Source organism: Scleropages formosus, chromosome 25 (assembly GCF_900964775.1).
Source record: "Scleropages formosus chromosome 25, fSclFor1.1, whole genome shotgun sequence".
Lineage (NCBI taxonomy): Eukaryota > Metazoa > Chordata > Actinopteri > Osteoglossiformes > Osteoglossidae > Scleropages > Scleropages formosus.
Window position 1 is genome coordinate 15853666 of NC_041830.1, and position 24900 is coordinate 15878565.

At 44.9% G+C, this 24900-nt stretch overlaps 1 protein-coding gene across 3 annotated transcripts in view; it reads right to left on the minus strand.

Annotated features, from left to right (window-relative positions):
- LOC108921745 (neuroligin-1-like) overlaps positions 1–24900 on the minus strand; it is a 190186-nt gene that overhangs the window by 59025 nt on the left and 106261 nt on the right. For 2 of the 3 annotated variants that reach the window (XM_029249370.1, XM_018731408.2), the window contains 2 exons: positions 22022–22081; positions 18985–19137 (listed from right to left, as the gene is read on the minus strand). In XM_029249370.1, coding sequence (XP_029105203.1) covers positions 18985–19137; positions 22022–22081 — 213 coding nt within the window. The remainder of the gene's footprint in view (positions 1–18984; positions 19138–22021; positions 22082–24900) is intronic. The other variant, XM_029249371.1, reaches the window with a different exon arrangement.

The window sequence follows — 24900 nt, forward strand, 5'->3', positions numbered from 1 at the left end:
GCTGAAAATCACACGTACGGTACATCCATGTGTGACCAGACCACGGGTGACAGGATATTGGAAAATGACCTGAAAGTCCAGTGCATCACAATATCATTTTTAAAATGTATTTTCCACAATCGTTTTCAAATATTAGGGAAAAAACTGTAAAATGATCAAATGTAACACAAAGTGTTTTAAAAAAAATCAGTTTCGATGTCTGAAGTGATTTACCTGCATTGTGTCGACAGAATACATGCTTTTTTAAAAACTCACTTACTACTTTCTATGTTACTGTCTTACTGTTGATATATTATGCTGTTTTATTACAATATTTAATTTTAAATGTAAGCTTGCTATAAAAACATGATAACTACCACATCAACATGATTAAAAAAAAACATACAGTGTGATTCTGTGGAATGACTGGTCACGATCAGACAAGTGGGGGGTGACAAACACTGACAACGATCCCTTGTCACTGTAAATAATAAGAAATTCACTGGATACGAGTGAAGGATTTGTGCCGCCTTCCCTTGGCCTACTTGCACGAACCGGCTGCTATCTGCTCCGGGAACCTCTCCGAAGGGATGAGCGATGAGCCCCCCTCCAAGGTCTGGGGCCGGCCCACCCTCCGAACGCTCGCTCCCACCCCACCCGCCGCGGCTCGGCTAATTCCGTGCTAATCACGGTGACGCGTGGAGTCAACACGAGTTCCCTCGAGCACGCTGATACAGCTGCAGGATGCAGTATCCGTGGCAACGGCGCGCTTGACAGCAGGAATTACACAACGAGATGTGTGACATGCCATGTGTACAGCAAACCCCGAATGGCCTCAGGGTGCTCAGCCACCTAGCGGGGAAAGGCAAGAGATCTTCTTAAAAAAGCGTCTAATGGTTACTCATTAGTCACGGTACATAAATATGTAGCAGGGAATAAAGTGGAGGAGAGAACATTCGCTGAAAACATGTGCTCGCTTATAATCTTGATAAAAATATTTCAAGGACAGCCCAATGAATGATTTTGATAGGTTTCACCTCAAGGAAGAAAAAAAGAGAAACTTGAGAAGAAAAATAAAATCACATGAAGGACCCCCCAAGTCATGGACGAGCCTTGAGATGGGCTCCACGGCTCCGCTACCTGTGGCTTATGGAACAAATGGAGATTTCAGCAAATTGCAGCCACATTTAAATAATTCAGGGAACCGATAAATTAGCATTTATATAGGAGCACTAGTGTTTACTGGCAAAATGCAAATGCAACATCGTGATAAAGTCCCGCTTTAGTGAAAAGAAAAGAAAAGATGTCCTTTCATACCAAGGGCTTTCCCTACACACACTGACGCCCTGAGTCGTCTTCTTGGAAAACACACTCGTGTCTCTATTAGTCAAGCCAAGTAGCGACACAAGAAATTTGTAAATATCTTGGGTGGAACTGGTTCAAGTAAACATGATTCTAAAATTATGAATTTCCAGATTTACATGCTGAAGCCTCTTGATCTGCATAAACAAAATTCTGAGAGCAAGGGATGCAGAAGTGGAGGTCAGGAGTACTGAAACATTATTTATCACATATATATGTAGGATAAACAGGATATGTCTGCAGGACAGAAACATGAATGCAGCTGTAATTTGTTTAAATCTCCATTTGTTCCGTCAGTCATGGGTAGAACTGAGGTCTGGCATGGCTCCCTGTCTTCTCCTCAATTTCTCACAACTGGTGTTCCACAGGGCTCAGTCGATGGCCCCCTACTCTTCTCCATCTACACCTCTTCCCTTGGTTTGGACACTGCCTCTCACAGATTCTCCTGCCACTGCTACACCGAAGATACCAGATACTTCTTTTCTTTCCCTGCTGTAGCTACAGACGTTTCTTCACGCGTCACTGGCTGCCACTCGGACCTCTCTGCTTGGATGCTTGACCACCATCTACAACTCAACCTCTCCGACATTGAGCTCTCCTGAGATCTCGCCGTTCTCCCGTCAGAAACTCTCTGTCAAACTGGGCAACTTGCTCATTTCACCTACTTCATCGGTTAAGAGTCAGGGAGTAACGATCGCCCTACGTCTCTGCTTCTCTCAACACATACATTCCATAATCTGGTTTTACAGATACATTCTGCATAACATCCGTAGCATCTGCCTTATCTTGCAACAAATAATTTGTTACTTCTTGTCCAGGCCATACTGATATCCCAATTTGATTACTGCAACTCTCTCATGGATGGATGGATGGATGATACTATTTGTATATCTGCCCCTTCTCCCACATTTTTTTCTCCCTTGGAGACTCTTGACAATGCAAGCCTAAGAGGAATGATTAGAACCACACCGGAATCAATCTCACAGTGAAGGATGCTGTGTTGATATCATTATGTGTGTGGTCAAAATTTTCCTCACTTAGTAAAGCAATACATTTACACAGGGTCCATGTGCACCATCACCTCAGTAGAGGCTCCGTGAGCACAGTTGCCAGGGAGAGACAACTGCCAACAATGAGCCACCAGCATCCAAGGACTGGGGCACGACGTGTAGGAAGCATCCCCCAGAGCAGGGCCCGGTTGGCCCTCAGTGGTCCCACAGGTCACCCCAGTGTACTTCCCCATGCTGCAATATGCATGGGTTGCTAATCAAAGAGGAGAAATGAAATGAGTCCTCTAGTTGTCAGGGAAACTGGAAGCTGAAAACTGAGCAGCCTAATGAAGGTGAATGCAGCCAGTTCTTTCATTACTCACACACACACACACACACACACACACACACACACTACACACTCCCCCTCCGAACAGGGCCAAGTACGTCCGTTACCCAGAGCAATGAAGACGTCTCTTGACTCTCGTTATAAATTATTAAAACAGATTATTATTACAATATAAAGACTGAGACCTTGGTGGACACGGGAAGAGAAAAGAGCACACTGAGAATAAAGGCAAGCCATGATGGCATATATCACATTCAAACATGGATACTGATTCTTCTAAATATGCAAAAACAGAACTTGACACTCAAAATGTTCCACAAAATAACTATGAAAATGAATTCAACATGTATGATAGGTCTAGGGGACACAGTAAACATGGACAATGAAGCCAAATTCTATGGTACTTGAGCTGATAGCCTTGTATTTGTATCTGACCTGGGCCACTGGACAACAGTGGACAGTTAAGGGAAGGCAAAGTGTAAGACATGTCAACTTCACGGAAAACAAGTTTACATTTTCAATTTAAAACTTTAAAAGAGGCAGTTGGTGGTGTTGTAAAGCTGTTGCCTTTAAATACGAAGGACGGATGTTCGAATCCTACTACATCTTGCGGTACGCTTAAGCAAGGTACTTACTCTATATTGCTCTAGTGAAAATATTCAGCTTTATAAAAGGGTAAATCAGCGTATGCTGCTTTGAAGAAAAGTCAAGATGTAAACACACGTACACAGCCTTTGGTGAACGTTGCTGTGTACCTCAACCGGAAGTCACTGCATAAAGCAAAATAGCCAAAGGGGGAAAAAAATTAATCAATAGACCAAAATAGATGTTTATCGCCTTCTCTCTCCACAAGAGGTACAGTGGTATTACTGTGGCTTCCAAAGTCTTACTCAAAAGTCCAGAGCAAAAACGTGCTTCAGCCTACATCTCCAAGGCCTTCGTCCAGCTGCGGTTGACTCCGCAAGACACCGCACGACATGCAGCGCAATTCTGCCGGTAGGAAATGGAAAACTGTTCACCGTCGTCCAGCAGATCAATGTGAAAATAAATCCATGTAAATGAAGCCATCCCACCAGGCTGTAGGCACTCGATGGCCACGTGCACCTCAACAAAGGGCCTAAGAGAGAGACATGCGGCTTCTCCAGCTCACCGCGGGCAGCGCAGGGTTAGAAGAGCCCTGCTGAAGGAGATTTTCTTATTAGGTATTGACAGCAGTTTCATTGGGAGGAAAAATCAATTGAAAGCATGACTAACACCTAATATTTTACAGCTTTAAGAAAGAGGACCAACTTAAAATCCTTATATTACAGCTTCAGAAATTGAACCTAATGCTTCACGATTCGATTTCGTCCATTTCTCCAGTTGGCACAAAACAACTTTTTCCTATGAGAGCAACAAAAAAAAAATCCTTGTCAAACCTAAAATCAGATAACAAATGGGTTGAGAGAGACATGTGAGACGATGCACAGACAGATAGCGCAAACACAGCGATGCATACAAACGAAGAGTGTACGGGCTTCAATTTCCGTCCCCAACAACCATTACCTGTCATTCCGACTGGACACACAACAGAAAGTTACAGAAAAAATTTCCATTCATTTCCAGCACAGATTAAACTGCTCCTCAGTCATTTCTGCCCAATGACACACCAGCAAGCGAGGGGCAACCTGTATTTCGTGCAAAATGTTTTATTCCGTATCCTCTTCTCAAGAGTTACCGACCTACAAATTATAAAACATAACCTCTCTGGATGCCACATCAACACGTCCCAAGATTCCTGCAGCACATGTCATGACAGCTTGGTCTTTTTGTGGGGCAATTAAATGTTCCTGTGAAATTAGCACATTCTCTGAGCTGAGCAAGTGCTCTATGACACTCTAATGGCAGTGTAATATAAGGTTTTCAGACGCACGAGGACAGAATGACGTTATGTATAAAAGCAGAGGATGATGATTTGATTCTCATTTACTCAAATATTTCCAGTGAGATGTGTAACTGATGCCCCCCCAATAACCGAATGGCGCATGTTAACCCAACCATCAGAAACTTTTTGTGCTGCATCTTAAAATAGATCTGGTAACTGGGCAGCAACGAAATTTAATGGATAAATATCGACAGAAATTGATTTACTCCAATCTTTTTCTACAGTGAGTAAAGACAAAATTAATTTGTTTTGACTGCTTCATTAACATCAAGTTCACGTTCAGTCTTACATTAATGTTCACGCACGTGTAAATGATAATATCAGCCCACTCTGGTACTTCAAAAATCATTAAAAACCTTTTACAAAGGTTTCTGTCAATATGAGCTATCAAACCAAAAACTTAATATGAATTCTAATATTGTTTTTTTTTTTTTGCTAAGAAATGCACCCTGATATAATACAGTTTTTTTCCAGCTAAAGCAGGGCACAAAGACAGTATACTCTTGCCGAGTATTATTTTTACATATTTACATACATTTTTACACATTTAAACATCAATGTATATCAGAACTAAGAATTGAGTTACACTTAAACTCCAGTTAGAGTAGACATTATAGAAGTACAAAGTAGTTGTCTGCTTTGTCAATAGTTATCCAGCTGTATAATTTGCCTAATCATATGACTGGGTAATTTTTACTGTGTTAATTCAGTATAAGAACCTTCACCAAGGTGTTACAGCAGGAGTGGCGATTTGAACCGAGGACCTGGAAGATGATGACTCTAACCACTACGCGACATGGTTTACACTCTTTCCGGTAATGTCACAGAGATGAAACCCTTGCAGCTATGGGGTCACCGCTACAAAGTGTAACACCTGAAAGTAATCCCCCTCCTTGGTACCCAGTGTAGCAATCCTCAGTTGGGATTTAACCATAATCCACGGTGGGGTTACTATTTCCAGTACAAAAAAAGTGAAATGATATCTTCTGCTACCTAAGCAAAAAAATCCTGCACTTTCAACAGCAGGCTTTACTAGTAGCACAAAAAAGGGATTTGTTACTTCAAGGCACACCTAATACTACATCAACATCAACCTGTCCACACTATGAGCAGCAAGATGTTCCTCGAGTGTCACAGATGAATTTACAAACCTGTGCCAATGTCCTCTTTGAGGGACATCAACAGGATATGTTATGGGTCAAACCACAACCAGATTATGCTCTTTCCTTTAGACTGGAAAAAGAAATTTCCAGGATGAAGAAACTTATGACACAAAACTTTTGCCTTTCTGTTAGCAACACTTAGTATATCCCATAAGAAGTTAAGATTAAGAAGCAACAAGTTAATATAGAAAAAAATGTTATATAACGCTGTGATAAGCTCACATCCTATCCATGGTGTTGACTGCCTCACACTCTATGCTTCCAGGAAAGGATCTTGACCACAGTGATCCCACATTGGACATATGGCTATTAATAATGAATGGATGGATGTTAGACTGGAGAGATGACAATCATAACTGTCAAGAAGACATGGTGCAGCCGGTAGCATAACGGTTACAGCTGCTGCCTTTAGACCCGCAAGGTTGCAGGATCAAATCCTACCTCTATCTGTAGAACCTTTGCACAAGGTACTTCCCCTAAATTGCTCCATTAAAATTACTCAACTGTATAAAAGGGTAAATAATTGTAAGTAGCTTAATATTGTAAGTCAATGTGGAGAAAGGTGTCAACTAAATGAATTAATGCAGAAGAAAATAGATTGTTATATAGATGTAATGTAAAGGAAATTGTGACATTGTTACTGTTTTTAAAGGAAGTTCTCAAGAAAGCTATTCAAATTGCACATGTGGACCACCCTGAGAGTGTGATGGTAGGAGTTATGTGCCACCTGTTGTGGAGCCCACTTTTCAGTGACTAATGCCCTAAAAAGCATGGTGACATTTGAACATTTGAGCATCAAGGCTTTTAGGAAAGATATGGAAATGCATTCTGTCCACTGCAAGCAGTTTTTACGATGTGTTTCAGATTGCTTCTGTTGAAGCTGTTGTGCAAGATGCCATAGGACAGGTTGGTGAGTCACGCTGTACTTAACAGGAGGCCAAAGGAGCTTATGCCACAGGTGTACTGTAGGAGGTACCGCTCACATTTGGCGCACCAGTTATTCCAAACAGCATGAGTGAGAATGTGCAATGACCAAAGACGTTAATGAGGAAAAACACTATTACCCCGACTGCCCTCTTATCACAGGAAGTACCAACACTCCAGACACATAATGACATGAGTTTGGCACACAGCATGAGTGAGGAATGAGACAGGCCAAAGATTTTAAGCAACAAAAGCACACTGTCAGCCTTACAAATTGTTGCAAGAGATTTCAATGCAAAACAATTTACATCCTGTTTATAGTTGTAGTGCTCCGAAACACATTACATTAGATGTGTGCATGTTAATATGGATGCTAAATCAGGTTTGAGGAAAAGCAGAAGCAGAAGGGGATTATGGACAAAACGCACCCCGACAAACCCTTCTTTTCCATGCACAGTTTCTGTCGCTGCTCTCCGATCCCACTATGTCACACTTAATTCTCATCGAGCATTGCGGGATTGTGCACCAAAGGGAAGGGATAATTCCAGCTTCTGGGGCCTTTCACTGGCTTAGCCATCATTTGGAAAGTCAGCCGTCACCTCCCGAAGCACAGAGGACAACTGAGGACTGCCTCGAACCTCTGTATTAGCTTTACAAATTTCCCGACTTTCCAGGCTACAGTGTCGAAAGCTCGTACCACGGGAACTCTTTGATTGTGGGCTGACAAAGTGAATCAGCCTTTTATAATACAAACCTCCTCCTTCACATCAGTCATGTATTTCATATAAAGTGGACCCTGGAGTAGCTATTCTCACATCCAATTCAGCGTTTCTTTGTAGAGGCAGTGCCATCTGCACTTGACACTGATGTTAAACTACTGTAATTGTGGACAGAATTGAAATACAGGTCCATAGTATCTCAAGTAGGACATCTGGAAATATCATGAGTACTCTCATCACTGTCTCATATGACAGTAAGGAAGAGAAGCCTGTATTACAGAAAAAATATGAACCTGTGAATATACTGAACAGCCATAAAATGACATTTTTTACATTGAAGTATATAGGAATAGTAGACAACAGGAGAGAAAAGTTAACCATCAAATTATACAGAAAATCTCACATAATAAGCACAAAGAGACTTTACATAGAGAAAAAACATGAAAATGCCAGTAGCGAAAAAGAGAACAGGGGTATCAGAACACTGAAGCGTGGCATGAACTCTCCATTGCTGGTCCTTGTACTTTAAAGGATTATCAAAATCACTACACTTGAGCTGACCAGCAGGTACATTCAATAACCTCTACATACAGGTCACCAGAACTGTGTACACAACTGATGACTGAATGAGACCTCTTAAATCACTTAATGGACTGGTTGCCATGGAGTTACTTTCCCTCCTCATCACTTGTTCAAACAACCGCAGAATCTCTGGCCCCCAGGACAAACGGCATCAATTTATTTTACAATGTAATTATAGTGAGAGTCTTCAAGTACACAGTAACGGGTGTGTACAGTAGTTAGAGAGCGGAAAGCTGGTACTCTTTTGAGGCAAAGGTGGGCGGGCCCTTTGAGGTGTCATGGAGTCCCTGTTGAGCGTTTCATGGAAAGTTCAGACCATGCCAGTGGCCCTTGAGCAGCATGTTGAAGTAATTAAATCAAGCGCAGCATCATGTTGACTCCTTCACATGCCTTCAGATGTGGAGCTCCCCCAAGTAATAAATACTTGATCTGAAAATGTCTCACAAGGGGTGGAGATTTCTGTCCACAGTCCTTGACTAGGCATAAACAGAGCAGCAGAATGATTCATGCAGGTAATTATCTCAAGTTTCATCAAGAGCCTGGAGTATGAGAACTTGGCTTATATTAAAAGACTTTTCTGGAGAGAAGCTGGTCCACCAAGTTCCCGACCCAGTTAACATAGACGCTCTGCTTGGATTTGTGACCAGGGCCACCCTGTAGAGAATCAATGCGTCAATGAATGCCATCTCTCTGGGAATGTAGTCTCCACTATCTACTGGCAGAGCATTCAGGATTCATCCCTTGGATTCACCTATAGTGCGAGCCAAAGAGAGCATAACATGTAGAGCAGCAACAGTCAATCCATTCCTCCAAAGCACCTACCATGGTGCCTCCTCAATCCTGTACATGCAATCACATGACTGGTCACATGATACTTATACATGAGACTCATGACATGAGACTTAATGGGAAACTTTTGCAGACAGGCATCATGGGAGCCCACCACAAGACAAATGATGCTGACAAATGCCTTCTGACAAGTCAGCCCATGCCCATTTCTCCTTCTCAAGCAGTACACTACCCTTCTGAAAGGAAGCCTGGGATCATGAGCTGCCAACTGTAAAAGGTTAAACTACAAGAGCTGAACTGAAGCTGCCATTAGACTTTTCAGCTCCTTGGCATGCCAGCCAAAACCCAGTCCAAAACACTGCTGGCAGATGAAATGTGCTGTCTAAGGTCAAACCCGTATAGAAGCACCTGGAACATCAAATGAACTTTCACTGAAAAAAATGAATTCCGAAATTTTTAATGCCATTTTAATGAACAAATAGGATGCCTAATAAGCATTTTTATTTCATAATAAAAACTCAGTATCTAGTTAGATGCAAAAGACTAGCCAGATCATCCCTGACTGGATACTCAACACCTGAATACTGAATGTTATCCACTTGCGAAGAGAGATCAGCATGACTGGTCAGCAGTCACAAAGTGGGCAGCGGCCAGATATTAATATCACATTTAAAGAGTTTTGAGGCTCACAGGGAAACATCTGAGCTGTCCCAACCTCTCAGTGTAGATTACCATAACTGCAGTGTCTGCTCCTCAAAAGCAACCCGTGGTCATCGATGGTAGCATCTACAGAAAAGGGTGTTTAATGCCTGCCCTATGGAGAGTGAAGTGGACCGATTCTCTAAAAATCCTTTTATCACCAAAATCAGATGGCGGCAGAAGCTTCTTCTTCAATATAAATTACTCTTTGAATTATTTACATAGGATGAGACCACAGCCCAGCCCCCATTCCGCTGGAGGAGCCTTAATATCGAGACGAGCTGAACATGCCGCTGAGCCTGAATGGGACACACACCAAGGTAGTGTTAGTGCCACGGAGAGGATGCCGCACACTTTTAACAGGATTTACAGGCGCAAGGGGGAAATCAGTGCAACGCTGCGATGCCCGGAGGTGCGTCTCTCAAAGAGGGCCATCTCCTGTAGAGAACAGTAATCCGACGGCACACTCCGCTTTAGTGTCTGCCTGTGCGTAAGAGCCCACAAAATAGGGCTATTTTAACACCGCCGCGGTGCACGGGGCCGTCGAGAGCTCTGTCCACCATGTCGGAAAATTACGGGAAGCAACTGACGCCGCACTGATGAGCATTATGATGAGCGGCACCGATATTCGGACGCTGAACAGCCGTTCCGAAAGAGCCAGAGAATTAAAGAGGTTGTGCTTGCGCCACCACCTTTACTGTACACAATGTGCCGTTATAAGACAGTGATAATATCTGCCATTTTAATTATGCTAATTTCCGCTCATCGTAAAAACAATGAGCAGATGGTCTCAGGAGGTAATGGTCTGAAGAATAAACAATACCTTCCTCTGCAATTTAACTTGCAGGGACGAAAAATTGCTCACAGTAAGAATAATTCAGTTCTAAGAAACAACAATGCTGTCGTTAGAGACATTTTGTTAGAAACCGCATGTTGGATCACTGCGGCACAGCATCACTAAGTAAATAAGCTCACAGTTATGTTACAGTCGCATCTGTGTAAGAAAGAAGTGCCTATCGGGTGCCTGCTTGAAGGGGGGAGGTGAGCAAAGTTCAACACGCTGGTTTCCAGTGTTAAGAACAGCGAAGGTACAAATTTCTGAAGATACCAACAGTTGTATTTGCTGATCTGTCTTCCACAGCTGCAGTGTGCCGTAGAGACAATGCAACCTGCAGTGACCTGTCGAACTGAGAGATGGGAAGAAACAACAGCCAAACGGAAGGGGAGCGTCGCACCTCCTTCCTTCGATTTGCTTCCACGGTGTTTACAGGTCGTGTCCGGTGTATCGGTGTATCGTGTTTTCGCTGACTGTGATTTAGTGGTTAAATTGACTATGGAGTTACAAACCAACCAAATTACAGACAGACTTCTGCTCTTCGTTGCGCTTGTAAGATGAGGAGCCGGTCTGCACCGGACACACGCGCACGCACACACACACACACACACACACACACACACACAATGCACAGCTGACCTGTGTCCAGTTCAGGCACTTCTGAGGCCAAAGTTCAAAGAATGAAATGGACCCTGGCAACCAAACCATAAAAATACAGGCATCCTTCAAACTAGTGGCCAGAGTACACCTAAAACCAAGCACAGTAAACTGTGGTAAATAATGCTGCGTAGGCTTCTCTTGTAGGTTCTCTGAATCAATTTCAGCATTTTCTTTTTCCTTTTTTGCCCCTGCTTGCCTACAGATGGGTTCCTTATAAAAAGCTCTTGTAAAAATAGACTGAGCAGAACTCATCAAAGTGTATTTTGGCACATTATGGAGGCATCGCAAGGATACTTGGCCCGTTTCTGAGCGATGGAGCAACTAAGAGACTGTGACAAACTGTGTGTCATCGGCCGGCTCCAAGATTAGGCCCGAGCCATCTGTGTCTGGCGACGGCTGCCATTGGCAAATGGCGGGGCAAATCTGGAACCACTGACTTTGAGCAGACTTATTACATCAAGGTTCGCCGATAATTGAAAGAATAATCTCCTCGACGCGAGACTACGGGGGGCGCCGCACCCCTCCCACAAGCTGCGGTTTACTTGAGAGTTGGACAAAGGACGTCCTGGGTTTTACTACTCCTGCTTCAGAGCCGGGTAGACCGAGCCTGGCCACACGCGGCTCTCCTCTTACCGGCGCGACAAAAGGGCCATATAATTAAATCAGGCACTATTTTTTCATTAGGGAAAAAATAAAGCAGAAGACTTGGTTGTCGGTGAGAGGGCCCGCGCTGTCATGAGTTTTTCCCCCCGACTGAAACCTGCAGCGTTTCACAGCCGGCTACAAGAACAAGCCTTTAAAACGCCCCTCAGGTTCCTTAAAGTTGTAAAATTGCTTCTTGGAGGGTAAAGCGCTTTACACCTGCTGCCAAAGCGGGCACCCCAGGCGGCGCCGGAGAGCCCGGGACGGAGCTGCCGCTAAATGCGATGAGCTGCTCTCGCAGCACGCCGGCCTCTCTGCTTCCGTGGAAGCCGAAATGAGTGGCGGCCGGGCTGAGCACTTTCCGCATGCGGCTGCGGCGGCATCGCCAATCATCTCCCTCCCCCTGCTCCCCTCCCTCATCCAAGCCTTTCGAAATCCCCCACCCGTCCAAGACACGGGGCTGTTTACCGCGTTCCCAAGCAGTTGAGCCCTCGCTCACCTGTCACTGGGCTCACGGATCAACAAATCTGGCGGGAAAATCAGACCCGTGGTGCAATTCCAAGTTTCTTCGAACCCCCTGAACAACATTCCTTTCATGTCACATATTCTGTTTTTGGAAAATTGACAATCTGAGAGACGGACTTCAAATATATTCACATCTCGTACCATTAATGACTAACGTGCCTTATTCTGAACATAGGACAGTTAGGAAACATGACGCAGAACACAGAATGACGGTCCGAATGCAAAAACCGGGTCGCCTGTTTCACACGCAGATCCCATGGAAAACAATGGCTTGCACTTCCATCTGTAATGTAATGAACTGCTTCTCCACATGTAATATCAGTATGGACACCCAGCTCATTAAATGGCTGAAAGGAGCGAAACGATTGCGGGAATGAATAGGGAAGAACATAAATAAGCGAGACAAGCTTTTCTTTTTATTGCGGTAGAGGGGGGGGGTTTGTTTCAACCTAAAAAGCAATTTATTGCAGGGATATTTCAGTTGAGACATAGATGAGCCTTCGCCGACCCTCCGTTACCGTTCGTCTCTCTTTGTGTTCTTACAGAAACCAAATTGTTACCAAATATTACTTTCCTATTTTTATCCCCTTAGTGCAGGGTTTCAGGTGAATGTGGACTCTGACCAGTAAAGTGGGGAGAGGTGGGTCAACAAAGGGTTGTGGGGTCTGCTCCTCGTTTCCGCTTCCGCCGAGGCTCACAAATGCGCCGAGGTGAGACAGAAGCTTCGACCCGAGAGAATCCTCCCGGCTGCGCTAACAAGTTAGCCAGGTGCGTATCAACTCAAGGTTATAGCGCCTCTAAGGGGGGCTTTGGTTTACAGCCGGTGCAGGGGTGCATCTTCGCTGCAATAAATCATGGGGCCGTACTAAACCTTGCGCAAAACTTCTCAGTATCACCCTCCGATCCAAAGGCCTCCCGGGCCACGCGACCCACACTGCGACAGCACGACACACACATCTGAGTAAACTGCTAAATCACCGTAACAATTCATCAGGTCACACCAGTCACCGAAGGAACTGGAAAGACTGATCTATCGCATAGACGTGACCTTCAAGACTGGGAAACGGCACAGAAATCAACGTAACCCCTGCGATAATCTTTTCGATAACATTTCTGCCAAGTAGATAAAATCGGGAACTATTTCATTTATTAAACTCTGCCCTTTAAATTAGTGTTGGGGCAGCAGGGGGAGTAGTGGTTGGAGCCGCCACCTTTCAGTCTTAAGGTTTCGAATGCCCACTCCCCCTGCAATACCACTGATCAAGGTGATCGCCGTGAACTGATGTAGGCAAAATTCCCCAGCTGTACTCACAGGTACATCAGTTTAAGCAGCTTATAGCACAAACCTCAAAGCGTCAATTGATTTGGACTAAAACAAGAGCAATAAAACAACAGATTATTATAATGTGACACCTCTAACCCACATTGAGAATCTTTTCTTAAAGCATAATTCCATTGGCAGGTTTCACTGTATGTAGCTACAGTTAGCGATCGAGGTGGAACACTTCACAGTGGCCAGGGTGTCTTCGCTGATTGGAAAGTTAGCGCCCCCTGTGGGAAGGCTGGGTGGCCGCGGGTGGCCAGTTGCCTCCACTGACAGAAATCCCGCTGGTCTTGCTCTCCGTGTGACCAATGGCCACCGGCAGTCAGAGCTCTGTGTCCGGGGAGCACACTTAATCTGGCCATTTTGGAGGCGTGTCGCAGGACACAGGACACACACGGACACACACACACACACACACACACACACACACACACACACACACACACACACACACCATCTGAACCGCTTGTCCCATGCGGGGTCGCGGGAAACCGGAGCCTACCCGGCAACACAGGGAGTAAGGCCGGAGGGGGAGGGGACACACCCAGGACGGGACGCCAGCCCGTCGCAAGGCACCCCAAGCGGGACTCGAACCCCAGACCCACTGGAGAGCAGGACCCGGTCCAACCCAGTGCGCCACCACGCCCCCTGTGGACACAGGACAACGAAAAGAAATAATAACCGTTGCTTTTCGTCTGCCGACTCGGTGCCGGTCTACCGTTCGCCAAAAAGGAGCCCTCGGAAGATGCAGAGAGCCGCACGGTCCCAAACACGTGTCTGACAGCACGCCACCCACGCCTGTCCGCATCCCACAAGCTACGTCTCGCCACCGCCGGCGTTCTACACCTGAAACGGGCGTTTATTTCACTGTCGCAATCCGCCTACGGCGCGTCGACCCCAGCGTGGGAGCATCCAGAGTTAAAGAAGAAGCAGAGAGGAAGCTAAGAGAATGATGTACGGGCAGTTTGTACCGCAGTAAAGGAGATGGCCTCAGCACCCGCCCAGGGACACCCTAGAGGGAAGCAGCTACACCTGTATCGGCAAGCATTACAAATAGACCTCAGCTGTCCGCACTCAGTGAGCGACACCATTGTCTTACGCTCGGTGCCCACGTGCACCCCCACCCCATCCCCTGGTCCCAATCCCCACCGCAGGCGGCGCCCACTGATTTATTGATTGGCAGCGGGATGGAGATCTGCCGAGTAGCAGGCGTCGAAATCCAAGTGCGTGAAGCTCGTTCGTGTGTGTGGTGGATGAGCTTTCTTTCCAGGCTACACACACCGCAGCCTCAGCAGTACACTATAGAACATAATACAGTTGTACAATGTAAGAGCTTATTAAATAAATATATAAAAAACATTTACATATTTAAATATATAATATTCAAATATTATAAAATTATTTAAAAATTTAACTTCATAATATTAAAGTGATTTACATATTTATTTATTGATTATTGTCATTATAAAAACATCTTGTTTAGGATTCTTCAACCACTGCTTGACAAAATGAAAATCCGTCATGCCAGCAAAGCGAAGTAAAACGGAACGAGAAAGGGAGAGGGAGGGAGAGGCACACTCTACAGATGTTGATAAGTATGCACCACAGCATCTCTCGTCAGTTTTGTTTTAGCAGAAACCGATTATTAATAATCATTGCAATTAATATTGATGATTAAAAGTTGCCGTAGCTGATTGTTCTTCTAATTAGGACCAGCGGGGTGCAATACGGCAAGGCCTCGTTTCCATTTGCAAATGAGCCAGCCCCGCCTCCTTCACAGCGCTGATCCTGAGGACACCCAAACGTTAGAAAGAAATAATCTGACGGATGGAGACACGCGTGCATTTGCGCGCGTCTGTGCTCAGTTCGTCGCTCTCATGCTGCTCACGGTTTAAAGTCCATCGGTTTAAAGCTCCGTTTGCGGCCAGATTTCAACAACTCAGATAAACGGACAAGCAGCATGCCTCGGGAAAGGCTGTCGAACACATGGGATTCTGGGTAGGAAGATTATCGGATGCGTTTCAGAAGCGACCCGATCAGATGTGTGTGCAAAAGCACCGCGCAGCCGCAGACCTGCAGGCAAATCAGCGCAAACGGGAACATTTTTCTTTTTTTATATCCCCTCCACATACTGAATCGGATCGAATTAAACCAGGCCTGGATATCACTTGTGAGTTAGTACATTTGACCTGTGACCCTGAGCAGCGTGAAGAGGCCATAAATACAAAGATACTGTCCCCTCCAGGCAGCTGGTCAATAGGATTTAACAACTGTGCCAGCTAGCTGGGGCATCGTAATGGTCAAACTTTTTTTTTTTTTTTTGGAAATCCTAATGAATTGACTCCCGTGGCAAAGCAGCAAGTACAGAAGGCCATGTCAGCAATGATGGTGCTACATCATGCTCGACATCAACTCCTCAAGAAGAGCTCGGCCCTGCTCAAAATCACCAAAATCTGACCCGTCAAAACTCCCCGGGGCCCGTAGCAACCGCAGCAGCTACAGCCGTAGATAATTTGTCTCCTCTGCGATGCGACGGCCCATCTTTCAGACATGTGGAAAGCAGGGGTATCATGGATGGTGAGCAGACCGGTGTCAGTGCAGCTCTGGACCTCTGATTACTAAACTCCTCTGCCAAACACCTATTCCGTTTACAGCTGCTAATCTCCATCTGTATTTTACCCCACTTTCTGAAATTAAAGACTGGGGAATCGTAATCTCGACATGATCGTTCTCAGGCCCCATTTAGACCATTTAGGAAGACGTTCTCCTCCCTCTTGGGTTCATCAGGACTTCACTTTGCAAAGCAGAAACCGTACCGCCAGATCCTTCACGAGCACTCGCCACCTGGGCCCTCTTTATCTCACTGACCATTACCACGGTATCCCGGGGCGAAACATTTGCGGAAATGGCCTGGGATGTCATTCCGTTCAACAATCAGCCATAACCCCCTGTAACAACAACAGATACACCAGATGTGGTACACAAACCTTTTTGTCAAGACACATCTCTAGAACTATAAAGCACAGAGAGGAAATATAAAGAAAAAAAGGACCTGATCCACTGTTACAGTTCATTTGTATGGATCTTTGCACTCCCAAACATAATTGCAGGCCTGTTAAACTGTTTCTTGAAGGGCGAAGTAAGCATTTTCCCGAGGAATAGAGAAAGCGCACTCTCAGTGGCCCCACCCACCATGGGCGGAGCAACAAGGAATTAAGATATATAAGCATCAGTTGATCTCCTCCAGTGCACCTGGCTCAGTCTTGGCAGGCTCTGTACTCCATGGGCAGACATTCCCACCTGCAAATTATCATTTTCCCTCAATATTCCTATAAGAACCACCAAACAAAATGCCAGCCCGAGCGAGAGGAAGCCAACTTCTATGTATCGAGAGTACATCGTTAGCTCATGGGGGTACCGTGGTAGCAGGCACCTGCAGAGAAGCAAGGACAAGACCCAAGAAAACTGCAAGAGCGCCTGCTTCAAATCTACATTTCCCATGATGCCACGCTCACTGGACAGAAGGACCTTCTCCCTGCCCTAAAGGCTGCCATAACAAAGCTCCACATTTGCATGTAAGGCAAGGGATTAAAAGGTGTTTGCGCAGGAAGACCGATAACAGGCAATCCGGGGTGTTCCTTTCAGAGCAGGAGAAACCACCCAGCACGAAGAATAATAACCCCCTTTGAATGCATATGAAATATTAAGCAGAGAAATTAAACACGAAAAACAATTTATAATGCCTGCGAGCAAACACCTAAAACAATTAAGCGTTGTAACACATTCCCCCATGTTGATACAGACATTGCGCACAAACCCTTAACCTGCCACCGCGGTTAATGGAAGCGTCTGTTGCGTTCCGCCGCTCTCTAAAACACACGCCGCTCGGCGGGTACCTTCGTCTGCACGTTTTACAGGCAAAGCAGCCCATAATACAGATGGTAGACGAATTTCATTGCATTGGATTCCAGAAAAACCCAACGCTGCTGTACAGACGGTCTTTGCGAAATAAAGATCGTAACAGTCCACATCATGTGTCAATGCGCTGACGTGATTTTTACAGCTCTAAATTACATTCTGCTTTCATTCTGATGTTGATATGTTGAATAATTAATTATCAATGCAAATATATGCACATACTGTACTTACACTGTCCCATCTTGTTCAGCATGAAAACTGTGCACAATGCAGCCTCCTGAAGTCTGAATTCATCAGTTCATAAAATTGCCTTTTTTTACATTTTAAATTACATTTAGTATCTATGATAGTGCTACTGCCTAAGAGCAATTCATAATGCGCACTTAAATCATTTTGGTCGAAAAAGCTCGTTTTGCTTGTTCAAACAGTCCATGATGTTGCATGTCAGTATCGTATTTATTAAAATGCCGCTGTCACTGGTGTTGTTCGGCCCGTTCCAGGTGGTGAACGTCAGCGCGTCGCTGTCACACGCCTTTACGGGGAGAAGTGCGTTGAATCGTTCTGCATCAATGAGCAACGTAGTTCGGGCAAAAGTAACATCGTCCGACCTCCCGTATAGCCGAGCTGCCCTAGGAAAACGAAATGCTGTAACGCACCAGGAACACCCTACTCACTTCCTCTGGACGAATGCTAAAATACATTAATGACAAATGAGGGCTCAGTTGATATCAGTTTACAGGGACTGTTTTGGGAATGTACCACGTTGTGTTATTTAACAACTGCCAGTCATGTCTGTAAAATAAATTATATGATAATTCAGCGATGATACTGTTGAAAGACACCCCCCAAGGTGGTGGTCTAGCAGACTTCCCGAGAGGCTTCCATTCGGCGAGCCCCAACGCCACGCACTTGACGGACAGATAGGGACTTGCAGCTGATCGATTGCTCTTTAACTCAAGGGAAGACGGACCTGTGAGCACTTGACAGCATCCAGTCGCTCACGGAAAGCGAGAATCAATGGCATGTTTCCCCATTAACTCGACTCCATCCTGGACGGGCAGGTCGGTCGTACCGATCCTACACTTACCTGACCGCCACGGTCGCCTCGGAAGCTTTTCGAACATGGTCATTCAGCCCAAGAACAGCTAAGTACGTATCAGCTTGGATTTGCAGCTCTCACTCTGCATTGCAGCAGGATAGGGGGTCTTGGCAGCATCCATGTAATTAATTCCCAATAACTGCAGCAGCCGTGCAAGCGCGCGTTGCGTACAATACAGAAAAAACACTTTGTGTACTTCTGTCTGAATAAAAATAGGCCCATTTCCCTCTGACACAAACGGGTACCTTTGCATTCACTTCAGGGGAAATTGCGATTAAGTGCTTTAGACTTTCAAACCTCCTAACACTGTTGAGAAATAAATATTCTCTTTGGAGATGATGCATATTTCTAAGAGGAAATGACAGGGGGGGAAAAAAAAAAACCTTTCTTACAGGCATATCCCCCCAGGTCTCCTTCTGCGAGGATTTGGCAGTTCATTAGGAAATACGGAGATGTTGCTGCAGGTCAAAAGCAGAGGTTGAGGAAATGGCACAGAGCTTACCTAACACGCCAAGCCTGTAGTTGACGGTGATCACGATCACGTTCCCGTAACTGGCCAAGATGCTGCCGTCAAACATATTCCCAGTGCCTTCCATGTACGATCCTCCGTGAATAAAAACCATCACTGGTTTTGGGCTACCGCTTTCCCGGATGTCTGGAAGAGGGAAAACACATCATTAAAGAGGAAAGAAACGCTGGGATTGAACACATGTTCAGTGTGGAACCTGACTGGCAGTCACATTACCATAACTGGGGTGCTCGCTAACAAATGGGTGTTTGACAAGGTGCTTCCTAAGCAACATTAGGACATGATCCCGGTGATTGGACATCCATTTGTTTAATGGAACCAGACGTTTGAATCAGACGTCAACGGGAAGACGACACAAGATATGCTACTAAAAAATGCATTCTGGCATCCTCCCTTGGCATCCCTCCCAGGAGTGAGTGTGAGCCATACAGAAGTCATGGAAAGTGTGTGTGCTTATGTTTGTACGGGGAATATTCATGTCTTCCCAGAGGTCCCAGTTCCATGTTTCCCATGAACCAAAGGAAGGGGGAGATGAACTTGTCCTTCCTCCAGTGGCGCACCACTGAGAATGCGAGACGTCCCATCCTGTTCCCGGTCCGACTCGGCCCTCTTGCTCCCACCGTGTGGGGCCCAGCGGTAGATGGTGACACCCTAGCCAACAGCGGGGTGGGCACTGGAGGTGGCATGGAGCAGCGTGGATTAAAGAACACACAGCTTTTCATCTTCTCTCACTCAGCAGGAAGTGCACTACTTTCTTTTTTTTATTTTACACATTATTAGAAAGGATGGGGCTGCTGTTGCGCTCGTGTCCTCGGGGAGGGGAAGGCAAACCAAGATTGTTTTATTACATCTTCCATTCACTTTGATAAATTCATTTAATCTCCGGGCCAGCTGGATGCATGCAAGTGCATAAAGCAGCGGCGAGGCGATGTCGAGCACAATGCGACGTGTTGCATCCAGCACTTAAAACAATAAATAATTACAGGCGCTTTGAATGCATTCTGCAGCAAATGAGCAAACACAACAATGCTTAAATATAAAAATTATGGTAATTGAGTGCACTGACTGCTACACTACATTTTTTAGTTTTGTTTAATGTTTTTGTTTTTTTTTACTACTCCAAATGAACTCACGCATACAGTAATGACTTTCCTCTAACGCAGCTGGAAGAGAAATAGAGACAAAGGCCGTGTGCAAAAGTTACACTTTCAATATCGTGATGCCTCGTTGTACCGTGCTGTGATGACTGTTGCTGTTTCGCTGCGATGACTGGTACTCGATTGTGATGACTTGCTGTGCTACATTGCGACCAATCATCACCTTCCTACACTGTGACGAATTGCGGTACTAAACCCTGCTGTGGTGCTGCATTGAGATGACTGGAGTTCCTACATTATGATAAGTGGTACAACACGGTGATGACTTGTGGCACAACAATGATGAGCGGTGCCATATTGTGATGACATGTGGCGCCACATCATGGCTCTACATTGCAATGACTTCGTTGCAATAACTAGTGGCGCCAGACAGTGACAAATTTTGTTCCCAGACATTGTGACGAGTGGATGGAGAACAATGTGTAGAAGAGCTCGGCGCTGCTTCCTTTTAAGACCGTATCTGCTCTAGCGAGTGTATGACAGCGACCCCAATCTAACACACGTCCTGATCGCTGCCACCCTCAGCCACACTCGGTACACAGCAGGCTCATCATAAAAGCCTCACTGAATCGCAGCTGTTGTTTGAAGCCTCCTCCGAACAGGGAACGGCTGCAGTGAAGAAATGCGGCTGAGTCACAGCAGAGTCACAGCTCTCCTGGCATATGGCCATCGATATCAACTAATTCAGCGTGGTCATTCCTGATCAGCCGCTGGAAAGAGACGGGTCGGATTCTGCGGGTGCAGACGGTCGGTTTCGTCCTCTCCCTTGTCATCCTGATCTTGTCACGGTGCCGTAAAAACCCTCAAATGTGTGTTACACACCTTATCGACACTCTGTTTACAGCACGTTGAAGGCATTACAGGCCATCTCCTTCGGGCTACAAATATGACTGTCAAATGTCTTCTCCTCGCGTGGCAAAAACATGATAAAGCCTTGTAAATGCATTTAAGGTATCTCCAGCGGGACTAGGATCAGGGGATCATGCTGGATTATCCAAAAGTGCTCCTCTGCCGCTTTGTGTTATGGGCCAAGCTGTCTTGATGAGGAGATCATCTTCTCCCAAGCATTGCTGCTTAGCCAAACAAAACCATTGCAGGCGTTTTTCAATTAACAGAGCCACAGGAATCTCAACGTTTGGGTTGGACCAGATGGGCATCCATGAGCTTGGCTGATCAACCCAACTGCGCCCAAGCAGGAACGCAGCCCCAACATCTCGACCATCCACAGCTCCTTCCACCCAGAACGAACGGAAAGGCGTAACTGTGGATAGAAGGACTTGATCACCATCTGGTGAGACAATGCTGGCTCTGCTGTGCATGTGTGAATTCTAGTAGGACGTGGAGGACCTAGAGACCCAAGGAACATGGAAAACCAATGTTGCTTAGGAAACACTCAACACGGCAAAACTGAAAAACATGGTTTGTGCTGTTAGTATTCATTTTGGCCACACAACTTCTGTGAATGTTTTGAAATACATTCAAAAACTCAATGAGTTGGGGGGAAAAAAGACATGCAAAAAAAGGTGTTGGTACAAGGGTATTAGTCAGTTTGCACTTATTCTGCTGAGGTGGGATGCAACATGTAAATATAAAAAGTGAAACAAAAAGAGGATTCAAGCAAAAACACCCATGTGAGGTTTCATACAATGAAATATTCAAGAAGGACAGAAAACATTTAACATACTCTTAAAACATCAAGCAAAAAAAGGTGAAACACATCCATTGAAAAAACAGGAGGAAAAAATTCTTCTATTTGTAAAAAGGACAAGAAAATTAAGAAAAGGAAAGAGGTATAAAAAAAAAAACTGGAGGGTTCCTTGTCATGCATATCAGTTTGGCATCAAAAAAAATACCTTCGTCCTCAGCATCGTCATTATCACTTAAATCATCATTCTGTTTCTTTGAAAGTGGACCTAGGATCAAGAACGGAGAAGATGGTGGAAACACACAGCAGCATTCAAGAACAGACAAGGCAGGAGAAAAAAAAAAAAAACGTTATAATACAGTGAGGTTCTAATGCATTTCTCCTATAAAACTGCTGTTTTTCTGCAGGAGATGTGGAAAAACTACTAACAATCAGGTAAAATTTCTACGGTGCGATAAGAAAGCAATTTAAAGATCTGTGATATCTCAAAAACAGAGTCAGAAAGCGCTACACCGTGTTCAAAAGCAGAGAAATGGGGAAAAAAGTGGTCAAAAACAACTCCTGCTTGGATCAGATTCGCTGAAAGAGCAGAAGGTTAAAGGCAATAATAAGATGAGATTTCCACTTCTTCACATTTTTCTCCCGCGCACCGCGACAGCTTTTAAAATGTGTGAATGACGACTGCGACGTACGAATATCACAGGGCATTTGTGACGACCTCCTGCTTTATAACGAGTAGCGGTCAGACCCACACGTGGACCGCACCGAAGCACGAGTCGGCAGTGTTCAATGATGAAAATCCAGCGAGCTAAATTAAAACCATAATTAATGAAAAATCAAAATCATACGTTCAGACTACAGGTGTTGGCTGGTCAAATTTAAAAAGAGAGAAGTATAAAATCAACTTTGCGTGCATTCAAAACGGAGGAGAATAACTGTTTACTGTTTTTGTTAGAGCAATAAAGCAGGAAGTCATCAAATCTGGCAAATTTTTACTGATAAAAACGGATGAAGCAGCAGCCATATATGAAGAAAAACGCACAAAAAGGCAAACGTTTGAAACAAGGGGGCTGGAAAACACATTTCATTATTGGTCCAGCAATTATGGGAAAGCAGAGGGCAAAACATGCATTTGAGGACTGGACCATGCCCCCCACCACCCAGCCACACACACACACACACACACACACACACACACAGAGGAAAAATGTGTGAAAATGAGAAGCCTGACGACGTGTGTTCAGATGCAGGTGCAGTAACACATGTCACACTCCTCCAAGCAGACAACCTGTGGGTTTCTCACATCCATAATACACTCGTTGAGGCCTTTTATTCTCCTGTCCTTTTGCTGAGGTGCCCGAGAAGATGTTTCTCTGTCGTCATGACAACATCCTTCCGCATGACTGAAGGTGTGTGAAGAAATAAAGGTTAGTCTTGGATGTACCTGGAGATTTCCCTTAATCAATTGTTCCAGTAGCTTTTCAGGAAAATATGCACAAATATAAGAAAGTTAGAGTTCAGTACGATGGAAAACAACCTGCGAGAGAACTTTCCGTCTTTCCTACACAAAGAACTTGTTTACGCCGAGACGCACAACTGTGAAAACAGTAAAAACGTGCAAATGTATTCCAATTCCGTTAATAGATGGAACACGAGTGCAATATCAGGAGCGCGATATTTTTACGATATGAGGACGAGTACAAAACAAAAGAGAAATGATTTCACTGAAAAGCTGTGCGGTTATAGTTGTTTCTAAAAAGTATCATTATTATTTATCTGACATTGGTTTAACGTGCTACATCTGTCTGCTAAGACTTACATTTATTTAGCCATTGACACAGCGAGGTAATTTGTCTGTATCAGTTCAGGGCGAGTACCTTCGTCAGTGGTGCTACAACAGTGACTCGAACCCGGGTCCTTCGAGTGCAAGGCGTTGCGCTGAGCGCTGCACCACGTGCTGTCAGCCTCTTCCTACAACGTGCCATTCAACTACGTATCGCCCGGAGAAGTGCGAGGATGATCGACGGCAAACTGGTCGAGGGAAACTGATCATCTAAACATGGACATGGGTTCAAACACAGTAAGCAGATAGGATGACATTTGAAAAAGGCAAGTCATGGATAATATGCAGCACTTTCTACTGAGAGGTTTACATAATCTCTGCTCAAAACACAAAATTCACAGTTTTCCTCCAGAGAAACTGCACAAGGCTGTCCATTTGACGGGAGTTTATATATATATGTGTGTGTATATATACACACGCACACACACAGAGAGAGAGAGAGGAAAGTTATCAAGTTATCACGCTGAACCCCTCCTATATTAGCTGGAAATATTGGGGACCTGTCAGCGGTACTTCATAAAAGCTGTGTGGTCGAGTACTGGACTCACCTTTCGACAGCAAAATGTTTAATGAAACCGGAAGAAGATACCGAGCCCCGGTTCGAATCCGACACTCGTCCGGAAACATCGACACATCAGTCTGGGGGAGGATCTTTAAGGTGCTTTAAGAGAAGAGCCCTTGGTCTAAAGCTATTCAATATGGTCTCCAAACTGGAACCGGTGGAGGTGAAACTCGGGTTCGAGCCGCGCTGGTACGTATCTTTCACCGTTGCTGGATACAGCACCCAGTGAACACAGATTTTATTGACTCCTCAACTTAAGAACACAGCTGAGGCCTGAACTGTGTTCATAACTCGTTTTGTTCATAATTCCAGTGTCACTTTTCCCACTGTCACAATCAATAAAAGTTCAACGGTAGAGAAAAAAAACAGCACAGCTTCCGCCCCTCCATTTATTTGAGTTTGCTTCTTTAAAAATCTCAGATACAGAGGTTGTATATGAAAAGAAGATATTTTATTTCCCTTTATCTTGAGCTAAATGAAGATTAAAAATATTTTGAAATGACTGAAAATAAAAACATACTGGAAAAGTACTCTGTTTTACTGTCGCCTTTGGAATCACCGGTGCTGAGGGACACAAGACGCAGACCGTAAACACCGTAGAAGGGAGGTGAATTGAGGCGGTTGCACGCTGCTGTCTGGACTAGGTTCTCTTTAGCGTCATCTATCTGCTCGGTGCATAAGC